General features: G+C 46.0%; 1 protein-coding gene across 1 annotated transcript in view; it reads right to left on the bottom strand.

The window, feature by feature from the left end:
* SLC24A3 (solute carrier family 24 member 3) overlaps nucleotides 1–15,480 on the bottom strand; it is a 472,071-nt gene that overhangs the window by 399,608 nt on the left and 56,983 nt on the right. Inside the window, exon 2 of the mRNA XM_026502959.4 lies at nucleotides 12,451–12,579. Coding sequence (XP_026358744.2) covers nucleotides 12,451–12,579 — 129 coding nt within the window. The remainder of the gene's footprint in view (nucleotides 1–12,450; nucleotides 12,580–15,480) is intronic.

Here is a 15,480-nt window from a genome sequence, read left to right as displayed (position 1 = left end):
CTGATGCTAACAGGCTGTTCATGGGCCAGCACAGAGAATTTGACAATTAAGAATATTTTTACTTTCTACCTAGGTATTACGGGCATACCTCAGAGATATTGCGGGTTCAATTCCAGACCATGGCAATAAAGCAAATGTCTCAGTAAAGTGAATCACATGAATGGTTTTGGTTTCCCAGTGCATATAAAACTTATGTTTATACTCCACTGTAGTCTATTAAGTGTGCAATAGTATATGTCAAAAAACGTGCATAACTTAACTAAAAAATACTTTATTGCTTAAAAACGCTGACCATCATCTGAGCTTTCGGCGAGTTGTAATCACTGACCACCGTAACAAATACAATAACTAAAAAGTTTGAAATATTGTGAGAATTACCAAAATGTGACAGACACAAAGCGAGTAAATGCTGCTGAGAAAACTGTGCCGACAGACAACTTTCAATGTGTATTAAAAAAAAAATGCAGATATCTGCGAAGTAAATAAAACAAAGCGCAATAAAATGAGGTACGCCTGTATGATATTAGTACGTGTCAGATCCATTCACTCTGCTCCTGCAGTAGAAATCTCCATGCCCTAATCGATGTGTGAATAATAACCACAATCTCCTCCTATGCATCACTAATTGAGGCTGTGTGTGTGAAACCCCTTAGCACATAGTGGGTGCTCAAAATATGGGCACCCATTCACAGGTTGAGCATCTGCTGTATGTCACTCTACATACTGTATTCCATGGACTCTTCACAGCAACCCTTGCTGTTTGAATTTTCCCACTTCACAGGGGAGGAAACCAAGGCTTTGAGAGGTTCCATGACTGGTCCAGGGTCCCACAGCTCATGGGCATCAAACCAGGACTCTTCTCCATGTCTGTGGAACCCTGGTCTGCATCCCCACCTCCACCCTCCACCCAGAAGTACTTCTTAATTATAAACCATGGGTACCCCTTATCTCCTGATTCTCTCAATGACTCCGAGGCACGGTCGGAACTCCAGGCACTTTTTAGTGACTGAGGTGATGGAAGCTTAACTGAGTCCAGCCTGACTCCTCGGACCCCAGTCCTATGTTCTTTCTAGAGTGGCCTGCCCCAGTCCTCTGCATCCTGCTCTCTTCCCTTTCTCAGCTCAGTGCCCCTGATCCCAATGGCAGGGACACTGGGTGAGCCCTGAGGTTCCATGCAGGCTCAGGGCTGGGAACCCAGGCTGGGCTCTGTGCACAAAGGTTTCAGCAGGGATGGACAAGCCACTGGGCCAGGCTCACATCTATTTCGTTCTGAGTCCGCTTCTAAAAAAGGCTGCTAATCTTTAATTCAGGAATTTTGTAGAAATTTCAGCCAAACTAATGGTTTAAACTATATCAGGAACCTCAGAAGTACCAATATAAAAACCCAGACATGTACTTATTTAACCTTACTCTCCAAGGTGGAATGTGAACCTTGTCATGGGCGTAGATGGGGCCTATCTCAGTGAATGCAGACTGGAGGGGTGGCCATCGGCCCACAGGCCATGGGGGGCCCACAGGCCATGGGGAGCCCCCAGGCAGGAGGAAGCAATAGGCTGGGTGCCTGATGCCCAAATGTGCAGTCTGTGGAAGGCATGCTCAGTGCACTAACTCAGACACGCCCTTCCCACAGCCCTCAGCCACTCTGCCCCAATTACTTCACAAAGCCTGTTTTAAGAAGTCTGAGGCCCAGAGGAGCTGCCGAGCGCCTCTGGGGAGAGAGGCCCTGACTGGGTCTCACCCTACCCTGAAGCTCCCAGAGTCTACCCCAGGCCTGAGTGTGTCCCAGTCAGGATCAGAGTGCCCAGGGAGAGGCAGTCAGCACCCCAAGGCCCTGGCCCCAGGCCCACAGTCAGTCCTGGGTTGGCCCAGGGGTCCCAGACAGCCCAGTGTTCTGAGAAGGAGGGAGACAGGGAGTGGGAGAGGTGAGCACTCAGCAACCAAGATGGGGAACACAAGATCAGATCTCCTGAAAGGCGAGGCAGCTCCGTTCCCTTCCCACCCAACTCTCACAGACATACCTTTTATTTTATTTATTTATTTTTTAGAGAAGAGGAGAGAGGGTGGGGAGGGGCAGAGAGAGAGGGTGAGAGAGAATCTTATGCAGGCTCCACGCCCAGCATGGAGCCCGATGCACGGCTTGATTTCACGTCTCTGAGATCATGACCTGAGCTGAAATCAGGAGTCAGACGCTTAGCCAACTGAGTCACCCAGGCATCCTCAGATGGACTTTTTTTTTTTTTAACATTTTTTTTAAAGATTTTATTTATTCATTTGACAGAGACAGAGACAGCCAGCGAGAGAGGGAACACAACCAGGGGGAGTGGGAGAGGAAGAAGCAGGCTTCCCAGCAGAGCAGGGAGCCCGATGTGGGGCTTGATCCCAGGGCTCCGGAATCACTCCCCGAGCCAAAGGCAGACACTCAATGACTGAGCCACCCAGGTGCCCCCCTCGGATATTTTAAAATACAGCTACGTGAAACTCCATCCTGGTGTTTCTTGGGGGAAGGAAACTGAGAAACAACACCCAGGGACCCCCAAAATGGAGTCTGAAAATGAATGATTGTGTGGTTCACAAAGAATGAATGAATGAATGAATGAATGAATGAATGAATGAATGAATGCAGAAGGAATGCAGAACCTACGGCAAGACAGGTCTGGTGTCTTACATTTGGCTGACACCCTCCCTCTGGTTGGTTGGTCGGTTGTTGGTTGGGCTCACCAGACCAGTTCTCTTCCTCTTGGCCAGATTCCCAGGGCCTGCTTTCCAGAGCCAGCCAGTGCCTGGAGGTGGGTGGCCACAGGCCATGGTCTCAGCCCTGACTGCACCCTGGCATCACCCAGGAGCTTGCAAACCCCTGAAGCCTGGTTTCCAGTCCCAGAGACTTGAGTTGGTCCGGCATGGGGCCTGGATTGAAATCTCCGCAGGGGACTCCAGGGAGCAAAGCCAGGGCTCCTCACACTCAAGTGCATCTAACAAGCTCCCAGAGAGCTTGTGAAAACCCTCTGGTGGGCCCACTTCCCAGCGGCTCTGGCCCAGGAAGTCTCAGGTGGAGCCCGGGAATGCGCATTTCTGACAAGCTCCCAGGGCTGCTCCGGCTATGGCTGCTGGGCTGCCTCACTTTGAGAAGGGCCGCCCTTAGTTACATGAGAGCACTTGTATGAGAGCAGGGTGGTGTCCTCCTGGTGACCCCAATTTGCAGATGTGATTTCAGGCCGACTCTACACAGACCCAGGGTGAGGGGACACAGCCCAGTCCCATGGCCAGAGGCAGGAAAGGTTGGGAAGTGCAAGAGCAGGTCCAACCAGAGGTGGACCCGGAGATGCCCCTTCGTGCCCCTCGACCTCAGTCCTGGCTTCATCCGTGAAATGGGTTTATCTGTGGCACAAGATCATTTTGGAAGGTGTAAATCAAGAAAAACGTCCCCCAGGGGCGCTTGGGTGGCACAGCGGTTAAGCGTCTGCCTTTGGCTCAGGGCGTGATCCCGGCGTTATGGGATCGAGCCCCACATCAGGCTCTTCCGCCATGAGCCTGCTTCTTCCTCTCCCACTCTCCTTGCTTGTGTTCCCTCTCTCGCTAGCTGTCTATCTCTGTCGAATAAATAAGTAAAATCTTTAAAAAAAAAAAAAAGAAAAGAAAAGAAAAACGTCCCCCAGTCACCTCGGGTGTGCTGTGGCACCACTGAGGAATCCAAGGCAGGCAAGAATAAACTCCCACAGGGCTGGAGATGGAGCCGGGGCCACAAGGAAGCAGTGGCTCTTGCTGCCACTATCAAAAAGCCATGCAGGTGCAGCCCAGGGGTGCACCATGGCCAGGAGGTGACCGACCCTTGAGCTGACCCCACGGCCGGCCACCCCATCCGATGCCCGTGGCCTCCACACACAGGGGAGCTCACTGCTCTGGAGGTACCTGGGCAAACTGTCTGCATGTGGTGGGGGCTGACTGTGCTCTTCAGCGGCGAGCCCGTCATGGATGCTTCACCCTCTGAACCCAAAGGGAAGCAATTCCAGGTGTAAGAAAGCCTGGGCCAGTGGTCCAGCTGCCCGGATGCTCTGGAACAAGGAGTTAGTCCAGACCAGTGGGTTTCAAGCATCTTTATGGGAGTGAACATTACCTCTTCTACTTTACATAGATTCCCTAACACATGGACAGACAATGCTGAAGGGTTTTGATTGTGTGTCTATGCATGAGAGAGAAAACCAAAAGGGGGAAGTCCCTGAGTCACAGGCCCCCAGGCCAGGAGTGATGTTAAAAATATTTAATAGGACACTCGTTTTAACATGGCACGGGCACCATCTGTGAGAAGGGTCAGGAAGAACAGAGAGAGAGGTGGGGGTATCATTCTTGCCTTAACCTCTCTTCCAGGCCACCTGAGGTACCAGTCCCAAGGCCTAGAGCAGGAGGTAGCTACAAACATTCCTGTACAGGGCCGCTGAGTAAATACTTTAGGCTTTGCAGGACCTGAGGTCTGTGTTGCAACTACTCAGCTCCACCTTCCTACAGCAAAGGCAGCCACAGACACAGATGGGCGTGTATAGCTGTGTTCCAATAAACCTTTATTTACAAAAACAGTCACCAGGCCAGATCTGGTCAAGGGCCATAGTTAGCTGGGCCCTGGCTTGAGGAAAAGGGTTTGGAATCAAGAATCCCTAAGTTTCTTTCCACATTTATGAGTATGAATGCTCAATTCTTTAACCCAACTGGCCTCGGTCTAGGTCTAATTAATCTATCAACAATATAGTCATTCCTGGCCTTCAGGTATTTTTGTTCCAGGAGCCAAACATGTCCCGATGAACTAGTGAATGTAAAAATGCTTTAAAAGTCTAAAGTCCTGCGCAAATAGGCGGGCCCACAAAAGCATCTAAGAGCAGAGCTCATCATCCTTCACCTGTGTTTCGGGAAGATTCTACGCACCATCCACTGGATTGGTCTGCCCGGGCTACTTTTAAAGAATGGGGCTTTTAAGAATGTCTCAAGAAACAAGTCCTAAAGGGATGCTGAAGCTAGAAGAAATAAATAGCGTCTGGCCTTTCCTCCCAGAACTGGAAACTTTTAAACCCTTCATTAGTGTGCAATAGAAAGTCCTATACCTTATTTCATCCTATGTGTCTATACAGTGGCCTCTGAGGCCAGGAAACAGCATTAGTCAGAAGCCTCCTGGTTAATTTCTTGACATGCCTCATTCACACAGCTATAAGAATACTGCGCTGGGGCCAAACTGCACTCAAAAGATATCCATCTTTAAAACAATCTTCATAATCCCACCATGTTCTAATGTGCCTCAGAGTGGCAAAGTCTCTATAAATGACCTCTGTGGGTCTGCCTTCCATTATGTTTTTGGTAACAAAGATAATGTAGCTACAATTTAATAAGCACGTACTATGAGCGAGGCTCCAGCTGTTTATGAAGCATAACTGGCTTCATGATTACCACAATTCTGTGACGTGGGCATCTTGATCTGCATTTTGCAGATGGTGGAAATGAGGTTTGAAGAATTTAAGACACTCACCTGGCATCACATAGGTTTTTAAAGTGATGGAATTGAGATTTAGGATTTCCTCTGGAACCTAAGCTCTTAACGTTATTGCCCATGACTTCATGCATCAAACGTTCATTATGTTTCCTGGGGTTCTCATATTTACAAAGAAGAGATGCAATGCTCAAAAAGGCACGACTGGGACAGTTCCTACCTCACTTGTGACCCTCCCGAGGGGATAAGAGAGTCGAATTGTGTCACCTTGACCAAGTGAGAATCATGAAGGTCAAACCAAGAATTTTTTTAGAATTTGGCTTTTATAATAAGATAAGCGTAAAGGAAAACTGAGAAGTTTGTTTTTTCAAAAAAAAAAAAAAAACAAGTTTGGGGGGAAATACGATAGCAGAGACTAGCTAGCTTTTCACCAGATCTGCTCTCTCTTCCTTGAGGGCACCCTGCTAATACATACAAATCCCAGCCTCCTTGGAAGTGAGGCATTGTCATGTGACTGAGCCCTAGCCTGTGACATGTGAGCAGGAGTGAGAATCTAGTCCCTCAAACTCAGCTAGGCACAATCCTCCATGCCTTTGTCTCTGAAAGCAGAGAAGCACAACACCCTTGGGAACCAAGCGTAAGGATGGGAAAGTCACAAAATGGAAGGCTTCAGAATCCATGGACCACCTCTTGCAATAGGGCCCCCAGAGGCCAGAACCTTCCACAAGAAAGAAATGAACAACTTCTGTGTTAAATTCCCAAATCTGCAGGACTTCTTTGTTACAGCAGCTATTCTTACCCTATCTAACCAATTCAGTAATGAGTTTGCTACAAATTAAAGAGCAGATCACAATAAGTTCCTAACTTCATGCACTTAAGAGTGTCAAAGGTATTATGTGAATCATTATGAAAATCATATCTGCAGAGAGAAGTTGGTGAAAGTTATGTAAGCTAGTACAATAAAGAAAAGATTTTAAGACTTTCTTTAAAAAAACCTTAGTTCTTTACTGGGTTCAAACCCAGGGATAAAACACTGAGGCGATTTGAGATTTGTCATTCTTAATATTTTGTACATATTTCCTTAAATAAAAAATATATACATAATATTGTATTATATTTTATTACATATTATATTATTTTGTATCTATTTCATTACATATTAAATCCTTAACATTTTGTATGTATTTCATTAAGTAAATAATATATTATATTTTATTATATATTTTATTATATATTGTATTTTTTTTCTTACGTAGGGTCCACACCCAGCATGGAGCCCAACACTGAGTTTGAAGTCACAACCCTGAGCTCAAGACCTGAGCTGAGATCAAGAATCCAACACTTAACCAAATGAGCCACTCAGGCGCCCCTAAAATGTATGATTAAAGTTAATTTCACCTGCTTCTTTTTACCTTATTAACAAAGCTATTAGAAAATTAAAAACTATATCTGTAGCCTGTATTCTAATTCTACAGGATAGTCCTACCCTAAATCATGCAAATGTCAGGCTTTCAATCTAATTATCAATATGTATTGAGTATGCATGGCAGTTTGGGAGGGCACTCTACTCTGCTTCTGACAAGTGCTGTGACTTTAGGCAAGTCACTCATATCCTCCGGATCTTTTTTTTTTTTTTTTTCACATGAAAGATGAGAGATTTGGACTTCTCATGCTTTGTAGATCAGTCATGCCCAGCCCTGTGATTATAGACCAACTGGCCCTTTTTTTTTTTAAGTTTTTATTTAAATTCCAGTTAATGAACACACCACGTTAATATTAGTTTCAAGCATACCTATACTGATTCAATACTTCCATACATCACCCAGTGCTCATCTCAACAAACGCACTCCTTAATCCCCATCACCTATTTCACCCATCCTCCCACCTACCTCCCTAGACCAACTGGCCTTGATGTTATGGTTTAAAGTCAAAAAAAAAAAAAAAAAAGTAGGATCCCAACACTTAACTTTCTCATGACCTACACCATGAATCAGTCTACGCTGCTTGCCAGTCTGTGGCCATACTCACCCCTTGACCTTACCCATATTGTTTCTCTTACATGGACCTCTGGCTTCCCTCCTCTACAACAACTCATATTTGACTCTCAGATCATGTGCTTTCTGGATAGTCCAATAGATACCTGATCCAGTAAACACTACCGGTGTGCCCCATAGGTGCCTATAGCACAGGCCCAAGGATCTTAGACCCAAGTAAGGCGAGACAGAGAGAGAGAGAGATGAGCCCTTTTTCAAAAGTACATCCCGTGATCTCAGAGTGAAGCCCATGCCAAAGGCTATCATTTTAAATAGCTCTTTCTTCCAAAGTTTATTTGAAGGAGGCACTTTGAGGAAAAGCTCATTTCCTTAAAACATCAAAGAACTAAAAACCAAAAGATGATAGATTTTTCTGGAGACAGACTGCGAAGTATATAAATAAAATTCTGCAAAGTGTACAAATAAATACTACAAAGAGTTCATTCCTGCTACAGTTGTCCACCACTCTCAATATTACATTTAGCTAACTTAATTTTCCATGGATAAAATTTATTCAAAGTTAAATTTCACTTAATAGGTCATCTGAGTAAACAGTTTCAAGTGTTATTTGCCAAAAAACAATATGTTTCCAGGCTCTAGATGAAATCGGCAGTGTCAGGCTAAGAAAACAACCTTAAAAATTCACAGAGGACTGGAACGATTGCAGAAAAATTGGAGCCCAGAGCTTAGTCTTTTTCACGCAGTTCTGGAGGCACAAAAAATTACCAATTTCCACCAAAACTATGTCTTGGAGGGGCAAGGGAAGAATGCCATTTAAAAAAAAAAATCCAAAATACTGCAAAACAACATGTCTTTATAGTGGCAGCTGTCATATGAAGAATGTGTCATCTTAACGTTCCCACACCAACCAAAGATCGCACTGACACTATACTGAGCACCCTACAACCTGATGGTCCCCTGGGCGGGTGCTCTGGGCACCTGTTTTTAAGAGGAAGGCAAAGAGGGAGATGGGGGACAGGGCAGGGAAGGGGTAGAGCAGAAGAGGAGAGGGGAAAGAGGGTCCAAGGAAGGGGTGAGGTACGACATGGAATTCTGCAAATGCAAAGAAGTTATTCAGGAAAGTGGAGCAGGGCATCTTGGGTTTTCATGAATCTCTCTTCTTGAAATGTTGTGGAACTACTGGATTTGTACAGTGGAAGGAGTAGAAAGGATAAACTAGTTGCAGTTCTATTTCATAGATGAGGAAATTGACATCTGAGGAGCAAACCATCCCCCCCATCCTGAAGAGAGAATATGACCAGGATGGACGTCATTCCATCTCCAGGCTCAGAATCTACTTACTCTAATGGCACCTAAAGACAGGGGTTCCAAGAACACAGTCTGAGAAGCCCAGTGACATGACTAGTAGCACTAGGTGTACCTTATGACAAGAGCCAAATTAACTCCTGCCTATGACCTTGGCACCATTATTCACATGGCCACAGCACATGCTGGCACCCCAAGTACTCAGGTCCCTGAGTAAATAATCACCCCTCTGAGCACAGAGGGAAGCTCGATCCATCATCTTTGGAAGTAGACTCTTGTTCTACTGACATCACAAAGCGGAAGGGAGGCTGGTCCAGAAACCACATGGCTCTCTTCCTAGCCCCAACATTGAAGACTTTTGAGAAAGGACACTACTGCATTCAACCCATACAAGCAATATTCACTGCTTACAGGGTTGCTCTGACCTCTTACAGAAACCTGGGCAACTGGGCCTTGGCTCAGCCCAGCTCAGTCCTGCCGTCCCACAGTAAGCTAAGAGATAGGGAAGATGAATACTACTTCCAAATCCTGACCTTACGAGTGCTGTTGCTCTCGACATTTTTGCATAAAATATCTGTTCCGTGTAGATTGAGAAGCAGACTTCCAACAGCATTCTGGAAAGAGCACCAAGGTTACTGGGGGTCACATGTGTCTGTGGTCATGTTTCGACCATGTTCTCGTAGAAAGAGAACGTTCCTCAGAGGTGCTATGCTCATTATGGTGGCAGGATCTTTCAAGCTTGTCTGTATTAGGAAAGAGTGCTTGAACCTCTCAGCCCACTTTCCTAACTGCGCGGACCCCAGGCCACCTGAGGACATGGTCTATTGACAGAACCAGATGGGCCGAATGTGCCCACTCCTGTGAGGAAGGGCTGGAGAAGGTAGTTCCATGACCCACCAGTAATGGAGGGACGGCTGCCCCCAGCAGACAGTGAGAAATTCACGAGTGAGCTCCTACTATAGAACTATCACACACAGGGCACTAAGCTGGTCATACCTTATGACTTCGTTACCAATCCTCGCAATAGTCATGAAAGGTCAGAGTGATTACCTCAGTTTCTCACAGAAGCAGACAGAGGCTCAGAAAGCCTATTTTGCCCAAAGCCCACAGCTTCTAAGCTGGGATTCAAATCCAGGTGAGGGTGACCCCAAAAACCCAGGAAGAGATGGGGCTCTCAAATCTACATGTCCGCTTGATAACCTTGAGGTGCTTATAATTAAGCTGGGAAGGCAGGAGATATGTCCAAAGACAACTGGAAGTTCTAGACCTGCCTGTCCAATAGAACTTTCTGTGATGATAGATATGGTCTATTATCTGTGCACTCCAATATGGTAGCCACGAGCCACACACAGCTATTAGGTATTTGACATGTAGCCAGCACAGTTGAGATTCTGAATTTTTTATGTATTTGAATTAATTTGACTTTAAGTCACCACAGAGTGTCTATATTGGACAGCACAGTTAGAGACATTTGTATCATAAACATTCAGCAAACAATGGTCACAGTAGCTTGGGGTGGTCAAAGCAGGATTGGTGAAGAACAGAGACTCCAGGCAGGCCCCTGCTGTGTCAGGACTTAAAAAAGACCCCTCCTGTTTCAGGCATGATCACCTTCTTTGTATGTAGCCTTTGGCTCGGAGTCAAGGACCCCAGAAATCAAACCCAGTTCCCATAGCCCCCAAACAAAGACATCAAGAATGTTCCTTCTAGGTCTTTATTCTTTCTGGACTAGCTCTACGCAGCATTATGAGCTCTTGTTCACTCCTTCCACTGCCCTCTAGAAACCCTTCCTCTTCTCTCCCCCTGTGCCTTCCCTGCCAACACCAGCAGGGGCTAGCCTGGTGCTCTTTTTAAAAACCTGGACATCTTTTCTACCTGGGAGCTGAGTCATTTCCTCTCTTGCAAGGGCTTTTAATGTGCTTTATTCTTCTACACCTGTCACTCTGAGAAAGACACTTCTCGATACAATGAACAATGCCACTCACAGAGACAGCACCACCTTCCCCAACACACATTCCTCAACAGGGAACAGAAGCCCCTTCCATCACCACTGGCTCTGAGCGTGGTGGCTGACGTCAACCTAGAGCCAGTCACTGTACTGCATGTGACTCCCTTCTTCCCCATACCAAAGGTATACCAAAGGTGCCAACTGGCCTCCCTAATGCTGTATTTCCTGTCTTCTGACATCTCGCTGACCACCTGCCTCTTAGTTATAGGAAGATACAGAAAAATATTTGGCTACATGACCAGATCAGCAACCAGGGTTCTTGGTACATCTCTCTACAAAGGGCTCTGTTGGCTCAGTGCGGCACTCAAACCCATCACACCCATATTTGTTCTACTTCACAGAGCAGCCATGTGCTTACTAACCTTCAAGGGTGTTCCTTCAGAGCATTTAATAATAGCCACAGTAATCCCTGAATTCTCCAGCTTGAGGAATACAGATTACGTAGCATTGTGGGTTGTTGTGGGTTTGGGGTGGGGGTGGGCGCTGGTAATCTAGTTTTAAATCTTTCCAGCTCTGCTTGGGAATGCACTATTAAAATTCTAGTATGGTGGTGAAGGACACCCCTACCCACCCTCCCCCCCAGAGAAAGGTAGACGTACAACTTCACAGAGCACCTTCTGTTCTCAAAGGTCTAAGGTTCATTCAGCTGCAATGAAGACTGTTTATATCTTTCCAGCGAGACACTAAAAATGAGACTGGCCTTTGGATGTGGTATCAACACATGGTTGAGCCCGACCCTTCAGAGGGGGCACGCATGGGGCCCAAGTTCCCACCACACACAGACAGGAGGTCCAGAGAGCCAAAGAGCCCAAGTCGGGGTTGGCAAGGTACAGCCACATGCCTAATACCACTCAGTGCCTATTCTGTACCATCTGTGAGCGAAGAATGGTGTTTAAATGTGTAAAGGGTTATAAAAGGGTGTTTTAAAAAACAAAAACTATAGACATGGCATATATCCTGCAAAAGCTAAAACACTTCCTGTCTGGCCATTTGTGAGTCAAGTTCGCTGACCCCTGGTCTAAACTAGCAAGGCCCTCATCCATCCAGAAGATGCTCGCCTTTCCTGAGATTTGGTGAGCTGAGTTCTGACAATTCCAAGTCCCCTTCATTCCCTTTGTGTTTGCTTTCCTTTCAAGTTCAATACATTGGAGATAAAATGTTCCATATCTCTCTGAGGAAAGACACAACAGATATCAAACATGACATCTGATAAATGAATATTCACTTCTTCCAAGAAGACCAACCAACACAGTTAAAGATATGGTTCAACCCCTGTGTCTTTAGTGAGACAGAAACAAGGCTCCTGCTTACAAACCAGCCAGAGAGGATTCCAGGGATCAAAGCAAAGATGGCCAGAGAACATCCTCACCCATCCTGCTCCCAACTCAGTTTCCCACTTGAGAGCACCAGCCTCCACATTTGATAGCACAGAATTAGGAGAATCACTGACTTTGACTTACCTTTTCACCCATGCCCTCGAAAAACAATACAGAGGTAGAATCACACCTGAATGGTCCCTGGGAATATCACCTTTCAGTTTCTTAGACACCTGCCCTAAATGTCCCTATGATCTCTCTGGGTTAGAACTCAAAGGGAAAGGATGGAGTCCAGCTCTTGCTTAGCCATAACCAGAGAAAATGGCAGCCACTGCCCACAGCAGCAGCTGTGACTGTTACCTGGTTCAGTGCAGTTCTTGCTGCTTCGGAGTCCTGCATCTTCTGAAGTCAGAGTGTCGTTCACCTGCATTAACTTCCTCCCCACTGTCCATTGTCGGTCTTCCCCTAGGAGGTCCATGAAGTCGAGGTCTAGGGAGAAGAAGAGCATAACCACACATCACTAACAGCTGGGTTCTGGCCTTTCCCAATGCTGAATCTCCAGTGCCTTCATCAGCCACCACGTGCTCAATGATGAGCCTATCCCTCCCCTCTTGGGCCTTATCACCATATCCATCCATGTGGCCTCTGACTGCCTGCGGGCTTCCTCTGGCTGCTGGATCCTGCTGGGCCCAACAGAGGCTGCCCTCAGCCACTGACTGGTAGGGACTGGTGTATTACTACCTCACCTGCTCCAGTGGGATGACTGTGAAGTGTCTATTCTAAACTGGATTACAGATTTTTCTCCACTGGGATTATGCTCCAGTTGTCTACAGTAGAACTCTCCTGATAAAACACAATATATTAACAGCTGTCCTTCCCTGCCTTAATTCCTCACTCCCAGTAACATGCTGAAAAATGTTTAACCACCAACTCTGGGGGGAAAAGTCCTGGTTTGGAGCCCCTGGCCAATTTCCAGAGTGTAAATATTCTCATCATGGCCAATTTCAACATGGCCCATGTGATCTTACTAAACACGGATTTGGGAAGAGATGGGCACAATTAGGTCCATGAAGTCAGCATGACTGTCTCAAGCCCACCAACATTTACTTCTCCCAAATACAGCTCCCACAGCTGAACACTTTCTCAGGAGCTGCTTCTGGAGGCTTGCCCTAGCTAGGGAACCATGCGAACATCCCTAGAGTCTGGGCCAGTGAACGCCAAATAACAAGACTTCCATACACAAGAGATGAAAGCACAAATATGGAAACGCTGAACCACTGAATGCATTATGGGATGAGCATTAACAGTGCTGAGGTCTCCAGCTGAGACAACTGTAGGGACCGACGCACCAGGAGAAAGAACAAAGATGAAGGGCACATCAGAGAGGAGAACGGAGCACGTTCCGTTAAGGACCTGTTGAGCTTGAAGTGTCTGCAGAGCACGGAAAGGGAGGTAAGCTGCCAGTGTGTGTGTGGGTGGAGACACCTCAGGGGAGTAAGCTAAGCTACAGACAGCATCAGGAGGGTCATAAGCAAACAGGGAAGAGTATGAGACATGATGTATGGGGTCTTCTGGAAGAGGGGAGGGGACTAAAGAGAAGAGAAGAGGTCGTGGGGAACTCAACATTACTTCAGAGAGCAAGTAGACTAAAAGAATTCAGAAGTGGATCATGAAAGGAAGGGGAAGAGGATGGGAAATGGCATAAGACAAGGTCAGCAGAAAGGGAATTGCAAGAGTGGCCAATGGCCTTGACCACTATGGACAAATCAAGTAAGACAGAATGCAAGAACCAACAGAACTGGACATCAGAGGGCCACTGGGATGTGGAAAAAGCAAGGAAAGATGGTCTTTCTGGCAGCACAGCACTAAAGAAAGATGTGCCATGAGGCAAGGGACACCCCTTGAGTGTCCAGACTTGCTGTGGGCAGAAAATGGATCTAAGTACAAGATAAGGGCCTAATTCATGCCGGGTGGACTTCATGAAAGGCTGGAGCGTGCATCCCATCTAGTCATATCAGGGTGGTGTTCTGAAATGGGCAATGAAGAGCTGAAGGTCATAATACCCATTCCTCTATTTCCATGGTGATTTTAGTTTCCCAAATGGCTTCACCTTCATTGTTGAATTTGAACCTCACAACACTGCTTGGGAAAGAAAGAGGGCACAAGGATGTTGTCCACTCTGTCCACTGTTGTCTCTCTAACACCAAATTACTCCTGACTCAGAGGAGGTGCTCAGTAAGTATGTCTTGAAATAACTATTCCCAATCCCCCACCCCTCTCCCCTCTGAAGCCCTCAGTTTATTTCCCAGAGTCCATAGTCTCTCGTGGTTCATTCCCCCTTCTGTTTACCCCCCCTTCATTCTTCCCTTTCTTCTCCTACCGATCTCCCTGCTATTTCTTATGTTCCATAAATGAGTGAAACCATATGAAAATTGTCTTTCTCTGCTTGACTTATTTCACTTAGCATAATCTCCTCCAGTCCTGTCCATGTTGTTGCAAATGTGGGGTAATTGTTCTTTCTGATGGCTGAGTAATATTCCGTTGTATATACGGACCACATCTTCTTAATCCAGTCATCTGTTGGAGGGCATCTCGGCTCCTTCCACGATTTAGCTATTATGGACAATGCTGCTATGAACATTGGGGTGCGTATGGCCCTTCTCTTCATTATGTCTGTATCTTTGGGGTAAATACCCAGTAGTGCAATGGCTGGATCATAGGGTAGCTCTATTTTTAACTTTTTGAGGGACCTCCACACTGTTTTCCAAAGTGGCTGTACCAACTTGCATTCCCACCAACAGTGCAAGAGTGTTCCCCTTTCTCCACATCCTCTCCAGCAATTGTTGTTTCCTGCCTTGTCAATTTTTGTCATTCTAACTGGCGTAAGGTGGTATCTCAATGTGGTTTTGATTTGAATTTCCCTGATGGCTAATGATTTTGAACATTTTTTCATGTGTCTGTTAGCCATTTGTATGCCTTCTTTGGAAAAGTGTCTGTTCATATCTTCTGCCCATTTTTCGATTTGATTACTGGCTGTTATATGCAAACAATGAATCATGGAACACTACATCAAAAACTAAGGATGTACTGTATGGGGACTAACATAATAAAAAATTAACAAAAAAAAAAGAAATAACTATTCCCACTTTGGGGATGGACAAAGTAAGACTTGTGGAAGTTTCTGGAAATCACAATGCTTGCAGGCATCTCACGTGAGCCACAGAACACAGCAGCTCACGCACTGAGGTCCTCCTCAGTCAAACGGAATTTGCTCTCAGATATAAAATCATCAAGTCTCCTCATTACAACTTACACACATTAGCCAGAAGAGCTATTTTAGGCATATTCACAAAAAAATGCAGAATGTGGAGCCTAACTAGAATAAACAAT

This window comes from Ursus arctos, unplaced genomic scaffold (assembly GCF_023065955.2).
Source record: "Ursus arctos isolate Adak ecotype North America unplaced genomic scaffold, UrsArc2.0 scaffold_16, whole genome shotgun sequence".
Classification (NCBI taxonomy): Eukaryota; Metazoa; Chordata; class Mammalia; order Carnivora; family Ursidae; genus Ursus; species Ursus arctos.
The sequence above is the reverse complement of the archived record's forward strand: the minus strand, read 5'-3'. Positions and strand labels throughout refer to the sequence as shown.